This window comes from Zygotorulaspora mrakii, chromosome 4, assembly GCF_013402915.1.
Source record: "Zygotorulaspora mrakii chromosome 4, complete sequence".
Taxonomy (NCBI): Eukaryota; Fungi; Ascomycota; class Saccharomycetes; order Saccharomycetales; family Saccharomycetaceae; genus Zygotorulaspora; species Zygotorulaspora mrakii.
In genome coordinates, this window is record NC_050722.1 from 26,796 (window position 1) to 49,943 (window position 23,148).

The following is a 23,148-nucleotide window of genomic DNA, read 5'->3' on the forward strand; positions in this document are numbered from 1 at the left end:
CAATGTTCATTAAAAAGCGCAAACCACCGGAACATATTTCACAGCCTCAGCATGCGATGATAGTGAAAATCTTGAAGAATTGCGCAGTTACCAAAGTGAGCCAGTATCAAGTGGTCTGTCCAGGCTTGACGCAATAAAATGGTGGCACGCAAATCGCTGCAAGTATCCATCTCTCTTCAAGCTAGCCATGTCTCTGTTATACACTATAGTAAGCTCATGTGATGTAGAGCACTACTTTTCTCTTGCTGGAAGAGTTGTTAGGAAAGACAGAGCACGGCTTCATTATAAGAATGTACGAACTCCAATGCTTTTAAGAAATCGGTTTTTAAAATTTGGCTTTTACGAGCCATCTCCGATTCTCGTGCTAGACTCAGAAAATGAGACAGACTTCGACCTTGATAATGAATACAATGACATAGATTGTTACCTATCAGACAGTTCTGAGGAAATCCATGACAGCCAAGATGACAGTGCTGCAACTGCAAGGCTTGCGTCTCAAGAGGACATTAATAAACCTGGTTCAGCTATGTATATTATGAGCAGGCCGCCGTCATATCGTAGATATTTCATTTCACATTCTTAATCCAAATATCATAAATTTCATTATGGACGATAATACTTGGGTTACTCAACTCGTATACGCTGCCTTAATAAAAAGTAACTATTTTTTTTAACCATGAGTAGGTTTTCACAGGAGATTTACTTTCTCACTTTTACAGAGTAAGTTGTTTTCTTTACCCGGTTACTCGGTGAACAAGTTTGCATTTATGTCGTTCATCATTTTTCCCAAACCGCGTCAGCCGCGGTGCCTGTATAATTCCGCGGATGAAAATGGAATAACTCATTCTCGAGCTCTCCCCCCGCTTCGTCTTTCTATCTCGAGTTTTGAAAAAAATTTATCGTTCTTATCAGCAAAGCGCGCGAGCTGCGAAAAACTCATTTCCCTTCGCAGAAGATGATTTGGCTGTTTTCCTCATGCACTACGAAGATCGCTATAGCTCATCCAACAGGTCTCTGTGCCACTTGACTCTTTGTATGTAATAGAACTGCATTCTCGTCATCTATATTTTTTAAAGATCCACATAAATGTCACTCTTCATTGCCCAAAAGCACCGTGGAGGCCCCCAATTGCAGGCTGATACACTCCACTTAGACCTTTATTTTTTTGTGCAAAATTTCAGATTTGTTATTTCTGTCGCTCCAGAGAAATCTCTATCCCAGTAAAAATGGACTTGCACCACCGTCAAAAAATCCTTAATGCGGGTACCACCCCGAAAAACGCAACGAAGTAGAAGAATTTGTAATGCTCCGGAGCGACACACTTCCATAGCAACGCTTTCCCATAGACAATCCAGAAGGTAGCATCGGTTTTCCTATTTAACCTGTAAACTTGACAATTCAGGATCGAAGATTTGTCGACCTGCGACGCACATCCACGTCACAGCTTTGCCATACACACAACAGCTGTGCAGTTGGTTTTTACGATATCCCCTAAATTTATATTCTTTTAAATTAAACGCAAACAGAATAAACTTGTGAAGGCAAATATGTATATGCTGCATGCTATTCGTTCCACCGAAAATATCGAAAATTTTAAGCCTATTTTTTAATGTGTTCCGAGCAAATAACAGATTACTTAAATATCTAGATTAAATATGGCTCACTCTATTTTTGTATTCGAATTTGGCTTTGATAAGATCCTCTTTGCGTTGTCTAAAGCTAGTCCTTCGCTACGGTAGACTATCTTCATTAGCTCCTTCCTGAACATTAACAATATATTCGTAAACAAATGCAATTGAGGTAAGGTGCGCTGATGCTGGGATTGTTTCATCAACCGAGTGAACTGTCTTCCATAAACCTTGAGGGAGAACATTTCCGAAGAATCGGTAGATATTTTTTGTCAAAGCCCAGTAATGTTTAGTGTCACTGTTGGCAGATATTGTGTTTGTTGTCACATAAACCTCGGCTTCAAAATTATTTCTCAGAAGACCATTTTGAAACACATTTTGAATAGTACCCGAAAAGATGTCCCACACTTGAGAACCTTTGGTAGGAGAATAAGGCGATGGTTCTAAGGGCTTGTATCCCGTGACAGTTATAGATCCAACATCTGTACATGGGATTACCTCTTCATCGGCTAAATACAGACCATAGCCGTACTTTTCAGCAACTTCTCTTGCGACACTCAAATCACTCTCTAAGACTTCTTGGACGGAAGATTGGATGTCTATTCTATGATTGACCAAAAATGTAGATACCTGAGGAAGTGCATTTGCCTTCATTCCTCCATGGAAAACGTCCACAGCTTGGGAGGTCCTTATCAGTTCTCTCATCTCCGGTCTTTGTGATATGAACTCGACAAGATTCTTTCTTTCTTTTTCGTCGAAGCGTGCTTCAATAATAGCTTTTTTGAATTCGGCGGGTAAACTATTACTGTGCTCAGCCATGCAGACCAGAAAACCATAAAATGGATTTTCTAGAGAGAATTCAAATTTGAAAGGCTTATTCTCCAAAGATGAGATTATCTCTGCAGCGACGCCGATTGTAGTATGTTCTGGTGGAATTGAAGAGTGACCACCGTTTCCGAGTACCGTAATATTCACATCAAGATATCCTTTCTCTTGTACCACGGGCGCTGCAATGAAAACGTTTTTAGAAATCTCAGCAACCATGGATCCTTCATCAACAATCGAATAAATTCCATTATCACCATATCTTTCGTGCAAAAATTTTCCCATTGTACGGGCTCCGTGAAGACCTGCTGTTTCCTCGTCAAATCCCAACGCAACAATTACAGTTCGGGTGGGCTCAAATCCATCTTCAATCAATTGTTCTATAGCCGCCAGTTGGGCGATCAACAATGTTTTACAGTCAAGAGCACCTCTACCATATATTAAATCACTTGAAGCATCATAATGTCCCGAAAATGGAGGATAAGTCCATTGAGAAACAGTTTCAGGATCAACTGGAACCACGTCTTGATGAGATGTTAACATCATAGGCTTCAATTTTTTGTCTTTCCCTTCCCATGTGAAGAGTAGGTTAACCTCATTAACTTTTTCAAGCTTCAAGTGCTTCGAGACCAAGGGAAAAGAGTTCACAAGATAATCATGAAGTTTGAAGAACTCGTGATAGTACTCAATATCTTCAGAAGGGCTTGGGTTGTCGTCAAAAACCTCTGTTGGAATTTGGATGGCTCCTGCAAGTCTAGATATTGCTTTCTCTTTGAAATCAGGGCTTTCAAAAATCATCATGATAGACTTATTAAATTCAGGTAAAATTGGATCCATTCTGCCGCATTGCTCAATATAATCAACACCAATATGGTTGTGGTAGGACCAAGAAAACATATTGCTCAACGCACCTACAATTAGCATTCCAGCACCAATCGCCATAGCCACCCTACGCTTGGAAATCAACTGATTGTACTTGGGAATGTTTCTCTCTGTTTTAGTATCTAAAAGCATTGTTCAATTTCTATAATGGATTCCTGTAACATGCTGTATGGTACTTGAAACCCACCGTCTACTCTATATATATTCATTTTTAAGGCAAAAAGACAAAGTTTAGGCATACTGCTGTCTATGAGTTAACAAAATATTGATTAACTTCCTACAGAATGGGAATCATCATGATTGCAATGTTGCGGATCTTTTATCTTTAGGTGATAAAGCGGAGGTATTTCTCAAAGTCGATGCGTCGAACTAGTAGATTTAAACCCTTACGTGCGGACGAGAAATCGAAATCAATTGATGCGGAGATCATTAAACACGAAGTTTCACGCCACAAACGGGATGGCAAGACTTAATTATACCGATACACTAAACTAAGTAGAAGATAACAAAACTGCAACAATGTAACAGATTCCCTCTGTAAAAATCGGTAAGACAATCTATCAATAATCATTGTGGCAGAGTAATCTTGGTGAGAGTGAACAAGCATGGTTATCAATATGTTATTGAATGCAAAGCCTTCATCTCGTATCTGCACTTAACTAGAGAGTTCAACGTTCCTTACAAACTCAGATAATTATATATTAAGCCTGCTTTTCGCATTTCAGTATCATCCGTTGAATTAGTCACATAGTTGAACGACACAAGGAATCAAAGAAAATGAAAGATCAGGTAAAAGTTGATTGCGCACCATCTCCCGTCGAGTCTTGTGATTCAAATGGCTCGTTGTCCCTAGAAAAAAACCACGGGGGTGCTCCGTTGCACAATGATGAAAGTGAAGATGAACCAATTCAGACCATTCTATCAGCCCGGGGTAAACCAGTGAAAGTTTGGGCGGACTTTGATGATGCTATGGACCTTGCTGACAAAGCCAGTTATCTGGAGCTCACGCCTGAAGAGGATAAAAAACTGTGCAGAAAAATCGACCTGCACATGTTTCCCTTAATGTCACTACTATATGCTATTCAGTATATGGACAAAACATCCAACGGTAATGCCGCAATTATGGGCTTAATTACTGATCTTAAAATGGTTGGCGATCAATACTCTTGGGCCAGTTCAGCTTTCTACTTCGGTTATTTAGGCGGGCTGTTTGTACTACCCCCTTTACTGCAAAAGTCAAAATATTTCATGAAGACCTTAGCAGCCATTATTATTCTTTGGGGTATGGTTTTAATTGTTCATGCAGCACCTAATGTGAATTTCGCTTCATTTGTGTTTCTTCGCTGCCTCTTGGGGTTTTTAGAAAGTGCAATCACTCCTGCGTTCACAGTTATAACGGCTCAGTACTGGAGAAAAGAAGAACACTTCTTGCGAATCTGTATATGGTTCGGATTCAACGGTTTTGGTGCCATTTGGGGTTGCTCCATAGCATATGGTTTATTTATAAGAGCAGATGTCTATTCAATTCCTGCTTGGAAGATTGTGTTCATTGTCAACGGTTGCATCACCGTGTTCGTGGATTTCTTGATGTTATTTATCCTTCCGGACGCTCCTCAAAAGGCCTGGTTCCTATCTAAGCGGGAAAAGCTTTTATTGATTTTGAGGATTAAGGGAAACCAGCAAGGTTTCGGTAACCATCGTATCAAGAAACATCAAATATGGGAGGCATTCAGGGACCTAAGGACGTGGATATATTTTTTTTACGCTATAAGCGCCTCCATTCCCAATGGTGGTATAACAAATTTTCAGACAATTTTACTGCATGGCGATTTCGAATACACAACAAAGCAGACATTGGTGATTTCAATCGCTATTTCTTTTGTTTCGTGGCTAGGAGTTCCGCTATTTGGTTATGCTTCAAGTTACTATCTTAAAAAGAAATCCAAGTATTTAGGGAGCTGTCTAATTTGGTCAATTATATCTTTGGTCATTGTGTTACTTGGGGTTTGTCTCTTAGCTTTTCTCGAAAGCAGCAAACAAGGAAGACTAGCAGGTTTGGTCTTTATTTTATTGTCACCCGTTGCTCTAATTTCCGTATTAGCTAATATATCTGCAAATACTCTCGGTTATACAAAAAAATGGACTGTCATGTCCATTATGCTTATCGGTTACTGCGCCGGTAATATAGCGGGTCCCCATACTTTTATAGAATCGCAGGCTCCTCACTATCAGGGTGCTAAGGTAACCCTCGTAGTGTGTTTCGCTGTCGGAATCGCTCTTTTGACAGGACTCTACATCTTGAACGTGTCAGAAAATAAAAAGAGAGACAGATATGCAATGGAAAACACAATGGAGGAAAACGCCATTCAAAATATAGAGTTCGCTGATTTGACAGATTTCGAAAATCCGTTGTTCAGGTACACATTATAGAAACCTTTAAGAGTTAAGTTAGCGGTCTGCTATTGAGACATTTCTAGTCATTTTCAACTTGTCTGCTGAAGCAATACTAAGGAACTGGATAGAGATATTTCTGGTCCAGTCTGATCTGTTGAAATTGTATGGTACCGCACTTGACCATTGTTTTATGTAGGCGAAGTTTCTCCCTATCTATCTATAATTACTTGTTACTTATTTCTTTTCATCCTTATACGTTTATGAATGGAATTATAATGTACAATAATACGTTCAGACAAGACCTTGGACCTACATGAAAAGGACCAATCACGTTTCTAGTTGTGATACAGTCACGAATGGTTCACACAGATTTTTATGTATAAAACTTTGAAAGTCAATTTATATCTATCTTAACTCATGTGAATTACTCCAATCAAGTAAACATAATACTTAAAGTAGTGTGCAGAGTTTTTGCATGAGTAATTAATTTTCAAAGGTGAGGCAACTTTACATGATGGATTGCACACCTAATGTGAAAAGTATAGCACGTTGAAAAGTACCGATGAACCTCCGAATGACGAGTTTATCACACACCATAGATGCAGATCTCATCTTTTGAGCTACTATTGCATAGCCCTCATCCGTATGACGTTTTTGTTTACGAATTTTCAAATGCTTACCGCAAAAATTCAGAGCGCAGCTTCAAAATTGAGACATTGCTTTGATTCATGATCTTTAAGGTGCCTAAAAAGATATACGAGATATGTTGACTCAAAATTCCGAAGTTATAACTGTAACAAAACTTTCACCTGGTCGACTGAGCAACATTCGCCTTTACAACAGCGGAACAAGTTGTATCGCAAGAACCTCTTCCTTTGCACAATGTTCTTTCCTTTATTTCAACTATTTTTCGAAAAAGTTCACGGAGTACAGGTGGCCAAAGGCACTCTATTTGCTGCAGGGCATCGCAGCATTTCTCCAATAAAATAGCACGTATATCACCAGAAATGTAATCAATCGAATCACAAGTTGTGTAACGCTCCTTGTGACTCAAATTAGAGAAATTAATGCCCTCGGTAGGATAAGTTTCCAAGTTTGATATTACTATAAGAATGGCTTCAAGTGGATACGTGTTTCTCGCAAACCAAAGACAGCCTCGCCCCGAGTTCGGTAACTGAGAAATCAGGATAAAAGATTCATTCATCAATAGTAAAGACTGAATGAGAAGCTCCTTGTGGTGACAGCTAAGATCCACCAGCTTTTCTTGATCGCTCGTCTCGACAATGATTTTCATAACAACAAGGAAATACGCTGCTCTTCTAAGGAACAGCTGGTTTCCAGCCTTTACGAAATCCTTATCAGATGTCGGTAAATATTGTGAATCTGAAATCTTCTCATTTATTGACTTGACTACTCTTTGAACTTTCTTGAAATCTTTCTTCAATTTCCTGACGTCATGTGCACTCGGGCCATTGATCTTGTTTAGTGACGTTCTAGAACGGGCACATATCCTAGCACTAAAAAACCTAGCGAAAAACGCTAAAACATGCACACTCTCAGGTAGTGCATCTGATATCTCAGTGATTTCGCTAACGCGAGGATCGACTTGGGTTGGAAGTCCATGATAGACAGATACCAACGAATCAAGGTACGTGACAAATCCATATAATATTTCCTTCAATGGCTTCTCAGGGAGTTGAGAAGTTTTCCTATGAAGACCTGCCATTTGGCAATAACGTTGGAGAGTTGAAATGGCAGCAGCAAGTCCATAGCAATTGAGAGATGATACGTAGTACATCAAGCCCAAAGACGAAATTGCCGGGATTGAAGGGCAAATGTCAGTCTTCAGCAAATATCTTATATTTTCCACGCATTCGAAATATTCCATTTTATGTCTATCTAAATCCGAACTGGCAAAATCTGGAGGCCCATGATATAAAGAGTTCAGTTGAATTGAGACGCAGCTTGAAAAAAACACTCCAAACATTAGTATCAATGCGTTCAGATCTGAAAAAGAATATGGCTCCTCCCAATATGTTTTCCACTTCAGTAAGAAGTCATCTCGATCAATAATTGGAACTAAAGGAAAGATTTCACTGAAAAAATGAGAAATGAAATGATCACCAAGTTCCTTCGCGGGTATTTTCGCTTTGAGCTGCCGAAGACTCAATATTTTGGTAGTGAACCTCGAAAAGTCGAAAACATCATTAACACCTGAATTGCCTTGCGTGATGGTGAAAGTATCGTCCAACTTTGAAAACAGACCGTAAAATGGAAAGTGATTTGTAGGAATAAAAACTGAGACTTCACCAGTGAGGTTGGTGACTATCTGAAAGTTATTGCTCGTTGTTTTATTGTTAGCTTCAACGAGAAAGTGGAGGGTGGAGCTGTCCTCTGAACTATTCGATACCAAAGCACTCTTTTTGAGACCAGCTCTTGTTGGGTATAAACAAATGATACCAAGTCGTGTGCAACGCTCACATTTGGGCTTGTCTTTATCGCACTTTCGCTTACCTGCGATGCACCTTTCGCATGACTTCACTTCCCTGTTTCTGGTTATACGCCTGCGTCCTGATTTGTTCATAATCGCTGTCGCGAAATCATTTACTTAGCAGACGCTAAGCGAAACAGTTGTAGAAGAAATCCCAAGTATATAAGTCAACCCCCTCTGCTCCACTCGTTAGTTCCTATCTGCGTAAAAAGTCAAACATTCAGAAAATCAATCTGTTTCGCAATTCTCTCCTGGAAAAAATCGGCGCACGCTTTCTTCTCGCTTAAAACTCCTATCTGGGCGCAGTGATAAATAGATTTACACAATGCTTGAATCATATCGCTAAAAATGATGTACGGGATGATCAGTATCTTGGTAAATATGGTGTAGAGGAGCATTCGTAGTGATAGTCAGTGGCCTGAGTTAAGATCTTCATACATTGGGTTTTCACAATGCATGTCTCATCTCGTTGTACTCTTCTTTTAGTTAGCCAATTCAAAGTTTCCCTATTCTCTCATTCAAAAACTGAGTGCTTAGCATGTATTCATTGACTTCTAATTTCATCCTCAAAAGATAAACTTTTGCTATCAAACTCCTTAAAAAAAGAAGCAAGTTACTCACCCACACAGTAGAGTCCATCACTAACTCGTCCGATTGAAATTGGAACATACTCCTTAATAATAGTTACATGTTTCTAACTATCTAGTGATTTTTTGCCAATAAATATTAACTAAAAAAACTTGTATTCGTGTATTACGAATACAGTCAGAGAATCATTAGGTTAGCAGGATAAGAACCATCCTTACCGTATATAAGACTCTTTAAGACAGAGTGCTACTTACACAGGTGATTGAAAACCCTGTTGATTACTCGAGTTCATCGATAAAATCAGAATCCGATTCGACAAAAAATTGGCTCGCAGTCATCATTACGCTCGGACGCAAAAAACATCGAGTTCCCAACTCTATACATGTCACTTTCATCGTCTTCTATCCATTGCTCAAACGGTATATCATTCACCGGGGGCGAGTTGTTGCCTAGTCCGAAGCACTTCAATCGATTACGAAGAATCATAGTGCGCTTCAAATTGGTGCTTGAGAGTGAAAACCTGTTCTCTAGTACTCTTTTACTAATGGAGAAACACCTTTCGACGTCTGCTGTTGAGAGTTTCCTGTGGTAAAGGGACATAGCCAAGTTAAATAGATTAGAATATCTGTCTTGAGTATCTAGCCAATAGTCGAGATAATCAATGTCTGCATCGATGAGCTCTTCCAGGTACAATTCCCTTTCCGTTTTCACATTCCTCTCAATGATACGAGTCATCTGCTTATGTTTCCTAGGTAGATTTTTTTAGAATTTTGTACACTTCTTCTCTTGATCCTAAGGGTTTTTTAGTTGGTGTTTCTCGATGGTGCTGGTTTCCGTTGCGGTTTCTTTTTGGACTCGAGAAATGGGACAGGTATCCTGCCATATATCTATTTGCAACCTCGAGAATATGCTGGTAAAACTCTTCATCAAAATTACTCATTAAAATTTCTGTCTTGCAATATGATTGAAGGTGTGCGATCCAATATCCAGGCTCAGCGAAAGCAATATCTAGATACTTCTTGAACTTTGGATATGCATTCTCATTGGCAAAAAGGACTTCCTTTCTCACGCCATCCTCGACATCCCGCAAATGGCCTTTTTCCAAACTTAAATTTCTTAAATGCCTTTCATCTGTTGACCAGCTCTTTACTTGCTTGCAGGTTTAGAAAAAAGCAGCGATTTGCATAAAATATTCAATGCCATTCGGAAGTGTATTGAGTTGATCGTCTTGTTAAAAAAAATGTGTATTCGTAGAAAATTCGAGCAACCCGAAGGAAAAAGATGATGGTCTTCATCTCATTTGGCTCGTAGCAAAATACCTCTAAGTCCTCCGGCATTAGCTGATACTTGCTATCTAAGCCATGATCGAATTAGGAATTTCGAATAGGACCTGTTAGTTTCAATAATATAGAAAGCTGGCGATAACAAACAAGAACCTGGTAACGCTGTGCATTGCTATAGTTCTTGATGTGTACTCTGTCAGCTTACTTCTTATAAGAGCATTGTTTTTCATCAGAAAAACTAGTCGATCAATTCTGGAAAATAATGGCTTCTGCGACTTTTCGAACGCTGCCATTATATCAAAAGACTCCGTTCAAAACATGATTCATGCACCGTACTTTTATCAAGCCTCCTTCCTTGTTTACGCCTGGGGCACCCCTTATAACATTTTCAAGATCGTTTAGCGTCAATATATTGTTGCTCTCATTATCGACAGTAATGCTACTGACTTTATGCGCAATTGAAAACTTACCTAATGTATTGAGGAAGGCTTGTTTTGAATTGTTCCCCGTATGTCTCACGTGGCTTAAACCCACGACTTCAATGACATGAGCATTTGGAAATCCATTTGCGATCACATCGTGAATTGGCAGTTTCCGTTCGTATCTAGCTAAATTCGGACAGAAAAAAACAATAACTGCAAGATAGCTCCTTTGATTCGAGGATGTCCACATACCTAACAAAACATTCTAGTTAAAAGAGGTTGCCAAAACGTCCCGCATTTGATGATTGAACTCCTCATCATACTTTATCATCAGATTTACCAACCCTTTTCGCGAGCGGAGGTAGTCGCCATTCCTAACATACGCGCTGTATAGTAGTTTCTTGTATGCAGGGGCCTCAGCTGTACTAAATTGAATGATGGTCTCAATGAAAAAATTTAGTAGTGTTATTTTGAGCTCATTCACAGACATGAAGTGCAGTAGTTCTTTTCTGAATGCGAAGGGTTTGCAATTCGTCGAAATCACGCCTTTAAAATCAGTTATTTGTGGTTGCATATTCCTCAATTTGTTCTGAAACAACTCAAAATCGCCCTTGTGGTTTTACCTGATATGGGCAATGATATTAGAAGAAGTAGTATTGCCATCGTGAGAGAACAAATGTTCGCAATCACTATGTTTACAGATTGCATATGGTTCTTCTGCAGTATATTTAGTAACCCACATATCATATGGCGTCCCCTGAGCCTAACATCAAAGTTTTTTCCTTATATTTTTCTCCCAAAAGAGAGCTTTCTGCACTGGGTGAATGCTGGGTTTTTCCAAAGGATTGAATGAAAACTCATCAAAGCGGAAGTTGTACTTTTTCTGCAGGCCTCTTCTACAGTGGAAAAGCTGCAATCATTTTTTTCTTTGCTTGAACATATTTCGGTCTGGGCGTCGCTTGCCTCATAAGAATCAGAATCATTATAGCCATAAAATCGCTCCGGTCTAAGAGACTTATCATGCGGTTTAAGACCATAGTGCAGGGCACCAGGATAAAAATATATTATCTGATTCACACTTGTTGTTCCTAAGCTTCCTGACATGCTTTGGATTATAGCGCCCTTATTTCCATTAGAAAAGGTCGGAAGACCCACCCTATGATCGATTTCTAAAGATCCCTTTGATGATGGACTAAGAATATGCTGCCTTACTTCGAGCGGACTTTGTTGTCCACATGGCTCTGCCTGTTCAGATTCCTTATTTGCTGGCAACCCTGTATCATTACCAGAATTGTCCAGTACATTCTCTTCAAGACTAGGTCCGGCAGAGACATCCTCTACTTCATTTCCATTGTTGTTCCCTTTTAAGCTTGCGGTATCACCTGAAATGTTGTCGGGTGTTTCATGGACTACTGTTTCAGTGCAGCTGAGGCCTTCAATCGAATCACGCCTCCTTCGCTCATCTTTATATTGGGCACCATTGTTGAGCTGCTAATAATTTTGCCTATTCCTATCTCTTAAATTATACATTGAAGTGCTAAAAGACTGTTTTTTAACCTCAAATCATTACCAATATGTAAAATGCAAGTTATCATTACACAGCTTTTCACGCGTTTGAGTCTTAGCTACAATATGTATCCGTCAGTTGTATTCGTTCCATTCCGCTAAAAAAAAGTACTGTCAAGAATATATTCGTCATGAAGTACGTAGTATTCGTGAGTGTATTCGTTATTCGTCCCCAGTGCTGGCTAATAGCATCTCTCTGAACATTATACGCAGTAATTTCGTTCCTCCTTGGAGTACGTATAAAGTTTTCTTCCTGGAATATGCGAATGATCTTATCTTGACAAGCAATTAACATACTTTTTACTATCTTTCAGCTCCTATACCTAAATCTATGACACGAGCAAGCAATTAAGTTATGGAAATTTTGGCTGATTTTGGTTTTTATGTAAATACTACAATTTCTTGCCATTTCTTAATTCAAGCAGGTTGGTGACAGTGAATTGAAGTATTTAAGTTCCGTTTCTTATAGAATCTTCCAAACGAAAATGGGCTATGGGAGCTGCTTTTCCTAGTAAACTTTTATTTGTAGAACTAGTTCTCTATTTTTCTTTCTGATGTCAAGACAGCTCTGGTGTTAACAGAAAAGCAGTTTATACACTGCCATTAGCTAGAAGAATGTGATATCTTACAGGTCAAACCATCGAGTATTTGGAAGAAAGATTTTCTTCGGAGTTGTGGATAGTGACCTGGTTAGACATTGATAATAATAACATGGTGTTCGGTTTGGAGATATATAAGCCCTTGTTTCTTATTTGATAAAGTGAAATAAAGCTAATTGAACTTAGATTAATATCTGGAAAAAACGTCAGTATTCATACCTGACATTTTGCACCTATTGAACCATAAGAGAGGACGGCGATTGAAGTATTTTCATCGTCATCACACCCATTTCTAATCCCATAGAATCCGTAGTCTAACTGTTATTTCTTGTTCCATGCCATAGACTCTTTCGTAGTCAGATTCCTGAATTGTAAACGTCTCGCGATAGATTGTCATCCGATTTCTTTCCAGTATCGATTAATATTCTGTTAGGGCTTCATCTGACTTCGTTCTTTTTGTTGTACAGACCAATTCTCTTGTGTCTGATTCCTATAAGTCATCTCTTTCATACATCTTACAATATCGATCTATATTTAACAAGATTGTTGCCAAAAGAAACATTCATTGTTTATCTAGAAGTCACATCTAACCTATACGTAACTCTGATAGATAGCATTCCGTTTGACACATTTAATGATACATTAAGGACAGAAAAAAAAGCTACAACGCTAAATGCCAAACTAGTGGTTGGTTAAACAATGCCTCACCTTTGATTTCAAACCCAAAAATGCCGACTCTATTCCCATTGTAGAAAAACTCAACATTTGAATTAAATAGTCTCACCGAAAAAATTAGTACACAAACCGTTGTACGATATATATTCAATACCAACTACTTCTTTTGAGGCGAACTTTTTGCTTGCCATAGTTTATCTCTCAATTTGTTGAAGTGAAGTTCGCGAGTACAGTAACTGGTTTATTTCACATAGAACTGAAAGTCCAGTGGGTTTCTTCTACTTGTTAGACGCACAATACCAGTTCAAAAAACCACCAGAGAGTAAGTATTTCAGTTCTCATGCCCATCAGCAAAGATAGATAATCATGTGCTTTTCTTGAAGTTTTTAGCTAGGTTCGGCAATCACTTCTTTAATTTCCGTGATGTGGAAATAAAAAAATTAGTTCCGTGAAGAGACCTTGATTAAATTTCAAATAAAAGGCCAACAGCTAGAGTACCACTTGCTAGCCTTCTGATATATGTTTATAAAAGCTGCAAGGGAAATAAATGAAGGAATTCACAATAGGAGTGATCATTGGCTCTACGCGAAGCGCAAGGATTTGTCCAATGGTGACGCAGTATGTTGTTGACACAATAAACTCTCAACAATGGCAAAAAAGTTTCACACTTTCCGTGGTAGACCTCAAAGTTTGGAACCTCCCTATGTTTGACGAACCTAAAGTCCCCGCAACAATAAAGCAGTCAGAAGACTACGAGCATGACATCTCCAGAAAGTGGAGCAAAGAAGTAAGCACATATGATGCCTTCATTTTTATTGCTCCACAGTACAACTGGGGCTATCCATCATGCTTAAAGAATGCAATCGATTATTTGTTTAATGAATGGACTGGTAAACCTGCAATGATTGTAACATACGGTAGCCATGGCGGTGAAAAATGCTATTCTCAGCTGAAACAGGTACTTGAGGGGCTCAATATGAAGGTATCAGACCAGGGCGTTTTGATATGCTATCCGACTAAGAAAGAGATACTCAATGGAATCCCACGCGATTTCCATTTCGATCAGCTTCCTGGACTCGATGAGATCGTAAAGCACGCATTTTCAAGATTGTTGTCTCTTTAAATGCAAGCAACCATTCATCCAGTCAAAAAGCTGTTCAATTAACAACTGTGACATTCAAATTCCCAGTTCCATTCAGTGCCATATTGAAACGACCTACGAATGTTCGAGATTTAGGCGCCTCTTAGTATAGTACGTAGCTTTTATATTTAACCTCCACAAACCTCTTTCAAGAAAAGACTCAATGTGAGAATGTGGTGTAAGTGACGTGGGGGGCAGGTCGTTGTATACGGTATTTTATTTTATCATTTGACATCCACCGAGAGCGAGGCTAAAAGCTTGAATGCTTTTTTTCGGTCTCGAAAGCCAAGAGAAAAATCGCCGCCACGCCAGTCTCCATGGGAGACAAAGGAGTTCATGAAGACGGCATCGAAAAGATATCTCGCCTAATGAAAAAATGATATCTATTAATCGATCGAGTGAAGTAAGCTAGGATTTTAAGAAAGGCTTCATTACAATAAACAATTTATACCTGCAGTCACTGTCATAGAATAGTAATCCAAGGAGTACTAAATAATTTGAGCAAACACCCTTTTCAGTTAAAGCAACAATGATGACGTCTGAGTCACACACTTTTTTTTTCAGTTGGAAGTCAGATCTTGTCGTAAATCTAACTCATCAAAATGAGTTGTTCATATAGATTCGCTAAATGAAGGAGACAGAGATTGCGTGGATGTGGTCGAAAATACCTATAATAGACAACGTTTTTTTTCCAACCAGACGTCGTGTTCATTGTGCTGGCAGATAACTTTAACTCTCTCTGGTTACCCAGACCACAAGACTACAACGTTGGTGATGGAGCTAAATAGTATAGATATACGTGGAATAAAAGGATACTTTAAAAAGTATGCCTAACAGTGTATACTGTCTCAGTTTCGTTTTGAATTAAAATTTGATCAATATGGCATTGACAATGAAGATGTGTGTTGAACCTGAGGTCACAAACAACGCAACAGCAGTTTGTTCTTCTCTCCCCGGAGACATTGTTTGCTATGGTATCGCTGCTTTTATTGGTTTGCCCATCTTAACTATTGGTGTTTTCTTCATTTCATTCTTTGCTCGTAGTGACTGCAAAATTATTGGAAACCGTGAGTTAGCTAGTTTGTCTATGTCCATTGCAAAAGTATGGATTGCCGCTTCTGGACTGCTCTTTATAAGAGCTACTTGTTTTGGTTTTTCGTTGCTTGCTACTGTGTTCTGTCCAGCTTCGATTGGAATCGCATTGTTTTTCCAGGTTCTTGCTATTGTTGCAACTTCTGGTCTGTCAAAAGAAGTTAGTACTCCTCCTAGTGAGAAGCATGAATCTGTCAATCGTCCTAATGCCGATCAGAGTGGATAAAGAGAAGTAAAATAGCACAAGTAAGCCTATCACATGAGATCATGACCCTTACTCAAAACGGTTTGTAGTACATTCATAGTTTAACAATGGTTTCATAAATGACCGATGCAGCATTTAGCTAACATAAGTGCAAAACTCAATATCATTCTCTTGACGGTAAAATATTTCTTGGCAAGAAGTGCACGAGAAATTATTTAGTCCTCGATATAGTCATATTTATTATACATCGGCTTGGAATTATAAAGTCAAACGACTCTCTCTGGTTGACATGAAAAATATGGATTCAATACTATCATCAAACGTGATTTAACTTTCTCATGCGAATTTCAATATAGCATTACTTTGGATTAGCTTATTGTAAATCTCCACTGATAGCGATCACCAGAGGGAGGTAATACAGCTTTCAGGTCAACAGTCGTTATTCGTGGTCAACTAGGGTAACAGCTTTCGAGCACACATTTTTACTAGTCGAAGGAACTTTTAAGATGCGCTTTTCTTGGTTCTCAGTAGCAGTGATAACTCTTTACGAGCTAAGTTGGTCTAGTTGTACTGCGATATTTTCTTGGTGAATTTGTCAGATATTTGCATAGTTTGTCCAAGACTCTGGCGTTTTGGACTTTCCCAATAATATTTCCTCCAACGAAATGTTGAATGTAACGTGTTTCTCAGTTTATCGGGCCGTTTACGGCAAATACCAATCAACAGTCAAAATCCACCCTATTGGATAAGGGTACTCGAGTTATAACTCCAGACATCATCAAACTTGGTAAACCTAACCAAGCTGAGTAAACGCTGACATTCAGTTTCTTACCAAACACATAAGTATTCATCTACTATTTTTACCAGATAGATGTCACCTGATGACGATGATACCTGAAGACGGTGAGTGAGTATTTGTATGATTTATATGATTTATATGATTTATACGATTTATCAAAAAAATGTTTGCGCAATTCTCCATGTTCCTCAGAATTCCTTGTCATAGTCAATAAAAGTGAATCTGTACTTCACATCCCCCTTCTCCATTCTTTCAAAAGCTTCATGTACCCCAGATTCTCCGATTTTTAAGGTTTCCACCCATATTTTCAAATTTTCATTAGCGACCATATCTAATAAGATTTTCAGCTCTGCTGGAGAGCCTAAAGCACTGTTTGAAATGCTAACACCCATCAAACCTAATGGTTTCAAAGTCAGCTTCTCACTCAGACTTGGTGCTGCAATCGACACAATATGACCGCCTACCTTCATGACCTTTGGCATGATATCAAAATCGACCTCCGTTAGAGAGCTTGAGCAAACAACAATTAAGTCAAATGTATCAAAATATTTGGTACCCCAATCCGGTTCTTCTTTTGTTGCAATGAAATGGTGAGCACCCATTTTTGTAGCGTCCTCTTTCTTCGCGTACGAACGTGATATAGCATATACGTCGGCACCCATTGCATTAGCAAAAATCAGACCCATGTGACCAATTCCTCCAATACCAACTATACCGACTTTCTTTCCTGGACCACATCCATTTCTTAGCAAAGGAGAAAAGACTGTGATACCCCCACACAACAATGGGGCAGCAAGATGACTAGGAATTTCCTTGGGAATTGGAATTACAAAGTGCTCGTGCACTCTAATGTGGTCTGAATATCCACCCTGGGAAATGTAACCATCCTCATAAGCTTGGCTGTAGGTCGTCACAAACTTTGGGCAATAAGGTTCATTACCACTCTCACAGCGGTCACACTCCAAACAGGAGTAAACTTGAGCTCCTACCCCAACCCTGTCACCAATTTTCAGTCCAGTGTGACATTTAGGTCCTAAAGATACCACACGACCAATAATCTCATGCCCAACTACGAGATTTTTTGGTACTTTACCCCAATCACCCGACGCACAATGGATGTCCGAGCCACAGACTCCACAGGCCTCGATTTCTACATCTATATCATAATCACCATATGGTTTTGGGTCGAACGTTACCCTTTTCGGGTGCTTCCAATCAGTTGGATCAACAATACCAATACCATGAAACTTTTCGATATGAGACATTCTGTAATATTTCTTTCAGCTTACTAGATATAGCTAGAGAAGGACATATACATTGATAACCCTATGTAAGATGAAAAGGCTATCGGTATTTATAGAGATCCTAAATGATTAATTATCTTTTCGATACTGAAAGTGGCGAATTAACGATATCTAGCTCTCACATTACTAATCAAATCGGATCTTACTTTGCTGCCTTCAACTTGTACGGAAAAAAAGACGTCGATAGATACTTTTTCGTTGTCGCGAGTCACCGGTCTCTTCGAATCCCTCTGTGTTCGAAATATGAAAACACCTTTTCATACTGCTTGACAGCGCTCCGCGGAAAAATTCCACTAAATCGTTTCCCGTAGCAAGAAATCTTGTTCGCTTTGCTTAGGAATAAAAGTGCCGCGAGTGGAAGGGTAATGTAGACTATTTCTTTTTCGAAACCAGATGGTTTATCATCCGAACCGGTCTGTATTAACCAATGAGAGGACCACAGGCTCCTTATTGATTTGCAAAGCTTTGAATGATGAGATGGGCGAAACAAGGAGGTAGTTTAGCATTGTTACTCATACGACTCTCAATTGGGAAGCATTGCGGCCGAAAAAGATGAAAGGCAGTAAGCGTTTTCTGCAACAAACGGCTCATTTCAGCTGTAACGCAACCGGGAAACGTTATTGAAAGTCTTCGATGATCATGGTATCTCCTGATATCTCTCAATCCTATACAGTATCATCATTGATATTGTAAAGTCTGTTTGCCATTAGACTTTCGGTGTGTTTAAGCAGTACAATAAATCATGTTGGTTCCACTTGAGTTCATTCTTAACTTTATCGGCTAAAATAAAAAGTGATGCTATTTTTCCTGACAGCGGTTGTTTCGCATTTTATTTCAATCTCTGGCGATTATGAGACCTGGAAATTCGGTGTATGCTTATATAGACCCACAATTCTTCACCAGTAGGTGTACATGCGCTATAAGGTTGTACCCTTCGGGTGGTCGGCCTTTACAGCCACCGCGTTGTGCGCTGAGAAAACAGAGGGACCTGAAGTAAAGAGTTGTCATTGTATTGCTGATAAACGCGGGCACACACAGCGAACTTCACAACAGTAAACCGAGCGAATGTAAGTCCTTCTTTTCTGACGTAAGAACAGTTGTGGGAAAATTGTAGTCAAACCTGTTTTTGCAATAAGCAAAACTGTGTGTTAGCATTGCCACCATTATAATCCCAATGACGGCAAGCTAGGTTTTTTCTTCTTAAGCAATAGTAGATTTAATTCATAGAAAGATAGTTTGCTTACTCTCGCCTCCTGACTAATCTTTTTTACATAATGGAGCAGATTTGCCTTGTAGCAACTGACCCACGTAACAAACATACATCACAGTATAGAGTGGCATTTGGTAAAGGCATCCATATATGATTTCTTCAGGGCAGTATTTCTCAGTATCCGATAAGTAGAGCCGTTCGACCTGAGTATTGACCTAAGTTCGAGTTAGGGAAGAAGCAAGATATTATTTTTTTGTTGGAAAGCTGCTCCAAAAAAAGACATCGGTAAAGTATTGTAATAGTTGTACTTCTGCTTCGTGTAACCGAAATATAAGGCATGAAAACTTTACTAAAGCCCTTCCCATTTACTGCAACTGCTTTCCTTTTTGCAAATTTCGACAAAATCTACACTAATCCACTGCCGGTGGTGTCCCTGCGCCAAGCCATAATTGAATGCAATGCAAATCTCGCAAAGACACATATTCACAAGTTTTTAGTGATTGAGTCCTAGGTACTACTGGGCTACTCGATGTTTTGCTCCTTTTTAAGCTCAATTAGCCAGTAAACTCGGTCTACGAGATAACTTCAAGGTGTTCGGTATCATCATCGCTATGGATCGCTTAAACACAATTATTAACCCCTAATTAATTATTTCACTTTTTGTCCTTCTGCATTCATATTGTCACCCGAAGAGTGGGGTTATTCTAGTAATTTTATTCCTCCAGGAAAGGAACAGAGAATCGCTTTCGTAATGAGATCGGAAGTCAAAAATTCCGTGGTGAATGGGTAAATTTGCTAAATACCAGAGCAGGAGATCACATTAGTTTACTTTAAGAACAATTACAAAACGTCAATTCGCGAAATATATCAAAAGAAATCCCAATCACGCCTCTTCCCAAAGAGCTTAGATTTTGCTTTAGTTGCTTCACTTTTAGACCGTTTGACTATCAGCTATTAATTGACGCCTATAGTAGAATACACATTTTCATGTTTACAATTACAAGTTCCACCCTTATACAGCTTATTGTGTGCTTTTTGATTGCCATATACCTTTTTATAATCGCCTGCAAGCATATGATATACTCTCAAGTACAATGAGCATATTTTGTCAATACCACCACAGCTCGTTCAAGTTCCGTGATGACCACGCATTATTTTGAGAAAAATTTTCGCCATTGTTTCGTACGGCTGATCACGCGAGAAATGATGCGAAGCGATGGCCTCTTTATTCTGAATGGGAAGTATGAAATGCTATTTGAACACTGGTCAAATATTGTTATAGTCTTTCCAAATCTTGATAAGAGTTTTTTTCCTGGTTAAATAAATTGGCTCTACAAAGAACAGCTTACAGTTGGCCTTACCGCATTCATTCTAAAACATGTCTGCATCTTTGCATACCAGTTTCCTCCACTCTTCGTATGATAATCCTTTCATGAATGCGTCCGGCGTTCATTGTATGACAACTAAGGAACTCGAAGAGCTGAGTGAATCAAAAGCTGGTGGTTTCATTACCAAGAGTGCTACTACCCTGCAAAGAGATGGTAACCCTGAACCTCGTTATTTCTCCGTTCCACTGGGTAGTATTAACTCTATGGGCTTGCCAAACGCCGGGTTCGAGTACTATATGAGCTATGTCCTTGATTATCAAGAAAAAAATCCAAATTTAAACCCTCCTTTTTTTTCTGTAGCTGGCATGAGTGTGGAAGAAAATCTGAAACTCTTGAGAAGAATTCAAGATAGCGAGTTCTATGGAGTTACGGAGCTAAACCTATCATGTCCTAATGTTCCTGGTAAGCCTCAGGTTGCGTATGATTTTGAATTAACCAAAGAAATTCTGACAAAAGTATTTGAGTTTTTCAAAAAACCATTGGGTGTTAAATTACCGCCATATTTTGACTTTGCTCATTTCAATATAATGACAGACATTTTGAATCAGTTTCCTCTATGTTACGTTAACTGCATCAATAGCATCGGGAATGGTCTTTATATCGATAGCGAGAACGAATCTGTTGTTATCAGGCCTAAAGACGGTTTTGGTGGCATCGGTGGTGATTATGTTAAGCCAACGGCATTAGCTAATGTACGGGCATTCTATACCCGTTTGAATCCGAATATCAAAATCATTGGGACAGGTGGCATAAGGTCGGGACAAGATGCATTTGAACATTTGTTGTGTGGTGCAACCATGCTGCAGGTCGGTACCGAACTCTATAAGGAAGGGCCTTCGATCTTTGATCGCTTAGAATGTGAGTTGAAAGATATAATGAACAAGAAGGGTTATGCCACAATTGATGAGTTTCGCGGAAAGCTAAAAGGTCTGTAGCTAAGTAAAGTGTTTGTATGAAGACTGAATCCTGAAAGAAGACTAGCATTCCGATATTTTCTATCCATGTTTAAATAATTCCCACAGGGCAAGCAGCATGAGCCCCAGAAATTCAACCTAAGTCCATTTTACAAAATGTGACGCATTTATTAAAAAGATTAATAAGCTTTCATATACTGCTTATGATTTGTAACCATATCTACTCAAAAGTCAGACTTGTTTTCTTAGTATAAAAAATAACAAAAGCAAAGTATAATTGAACGAAGGCATTTCCTATCATTTTTGGGGTTTCTCCTTTATATAAGATCCCTGCTCTTCAATATTACCACCTTTGCACAACAACTCAAACAGCAGCTAACAACGAGTGGAGTTATCAAACGTAAGAACTCACTATACTCGCCATGGCATTTAAGCAGGTGTTTGTCAACGGAGACTAGGTTTCAGGAAAATCCTTGAATTCCTTTTCCATTAAACAATTCGAATTTGTTGCTGTACTCACACAAGGTGCCACACCATTGTTGAAAAATGAAAAATTTAGCATTGTTTGAAATAGCTTACTTCTTTCAAAGCTAAAATTGAGACTCTAAAGCAGTGGGAATAGATTGCATATTTGAAAGGTACAAAAAACAATTATTTTTTTAGCCTTGTTATCAAACTCAAGCAACGATTAGCCAAGCTTTCACTTGGCTATGATTGTACGACTCATGAAAAATCCTGAGTTTTAGAAATTTACTCAAAAAGGTCCAGAAAGTCACATAGCAGTCCATGTGTATCAATAAAAATGAAAACTCATGTGTGCTTATGTCAAATATAAACAGTTGATGTACTGCCATCATTGAAAGTCAAAACCTCTACCGATACGTTAATCCGAGTTATTTTCTTAAGATTAGTTCATGTGTTTGACACGAAATAGCTCTACGATAAACTTTTTCGATAACAGTTGAGTCTTCAATGTTGAGGTCAACTCTGCTTTGAAGCACTGTGAATGCCATAAGGTAAAGTTCTATATGCCATAATGCGGTCCACTATCCCTCTTATAGCTCAAGGACTTGTCTGGTGCGCTGGATAGACGTTTTGAGCCCATGAACATCGATGTAAACTGGCCTTTCGAACCAACTGAGTACAAATATAATCTCAACTTTTCACCGCACCTTTTTCCATGCCGCTGCTTCTTCCTTTGCTGCTTTTAGTGAGAACGCGCAAGCAATGCTCCCAATCATGATGTATTCATTTGTTTGCACTGAAGCAAATCTGTTGAAAATACTCTTGCTTTAATTGATCAACGAAAAAAAGGCAGAAAAATATATGTTGGATAGGCAATACAGTCGACCGTTAACTTTTGACAATTTTGGAGTTCGAAATGAAAAAGAAACAATTGATTTCTGTCAAAATAATAACAAACACAGCCTGATAGTCCTCGTTGAAACAAACATCAATTAATGATTTCCTTGATTCTTCTGCGTATTGTATTGTATAAAAAAACATAAATAAGCGTATTTAGTTATTGGATTCGATATAAATAGGCGTACAAAGATATAAACATTTGTAAATGTACGTGTAAGCTGACCCAATTTTTTGTAAGTACCCGTATTTGGTGATATACACGATATAAACAGACGTATATAGTGATAGTACCCTCGTAAACAAACGTCTTCAATGATAATACGTTTGTAAACAGACGTGCATAGGGACATAATATTTGTAAACACACGTATACAGTG

General features: G+C 38.8%; 6 protein-coding genes across 6 annotated transcripts; 3 read left to right on the top strand and 3 right to left on the bottom strand.

Annotated features, from left to right (window-relative positions):
• Positions 1-1,730: 1,730 nt before the first annotated feature.
• On the bottom strand, positions 1,731-3,467 carry HG535_0D00140 (M20 family metallopeptidase; the record flags this gene model as incomplete). Its single annotated transcript, XM_037288141.1, has 1 exon — positions 1,731-3,467. One exon carries the CDS (start codon positions 3,465-3,467, stop codon positions 1,731-1,733), a length of 1,737 nt encoding a protein of 578 aa, XP_037144036.1.
• Positions 3,468-4,112: 645 nt separating this feature from the next.
• Positions 4,113-5,765, top strand: HG535_0D00150 (uncharacterized protein; the record flags this gene model as incomplete). Its single annotated transcript, XM_037288142.1, has 1 exon — positions 4,113-5,765. One exon carries the CDS (start codon positions 4,113-4,115, stop codon positions 5,763-5,765), a length of 1,653 nt encoding a protein of 550 aa, XP_037144037.1.
• A 769-nt stretch (positions 5,766-6,534) lies between these two features.
• On the bottom strand, positions 6,535-8,313 carry HG535_0D00160 (uncharacterized protein; the record flags this gene model as incomplete). The annotated part of the gene is made up of 1 exon (XM_037288143.1): positions 6,535-8,313. The coding sequence occupies one exon, from the start codon at positions 8,311-8,313 to the stop codon at positions 6,535-6,537; it is 1,779 nt and encodes a 592-aa protein (XP_037144038.1).
• A 5,587-nt stretch (positions 8,314-13,900) lies between these two features.
• On the top strand, positions 13,901-14,476 carry LOT6 (flavin-dependent quinone reductase; the record flags this gene model as incomplete). The annotated part of the gene is made up of 1 exon (XM_037288144.1): positions 13,901-14,476. The coding sequence occupies one exon, from the start codon at positions 13,901-13,903 to the stop codon at positions 14,474-14,476; it is 576 nt and encodes a 191-aa protein (XP_037144039.1).
• Positions 14,477-16,778: 2,302 nt separating this feature from the next.
• On the bottom strand, positions 16,779-17,855 carry HG535_0D00190 (NAD(P)-dependent alcohol dehydrogenase; the record flags this gene model as incomplete). The annotated part of the gene is made up of 1 exon (XM_037288145.1): positions 16,779-17,855. One exon carries the CDS (start codon positions 17,853-17,855, stop codon positions 16,779-16,781), a length of 1,077 nt encoding a protein of 358 aa, XP_037144040.1.
• Positions 17,856-20,482: 2,627 nt separating this feature from the next.
• On the top strand, positions 20,483-21,427 carry URA1 (dihydroorotate dehydrogenase; the record flags this gene model as incomplete). The annotated part of the gene is made up of 1 exon (XM_037288146.1): positions 20,483-21,427. One exon carries the CDS (start codon positions 20,483-20,485, stop codon positions 21,425-21,427), a length of 945 nt encoding a protein of 314 aa, XP_037144041.1.
• Between the last annotated feature and the right edge of the window lie 1,721 nt (positions 21,428-23,148).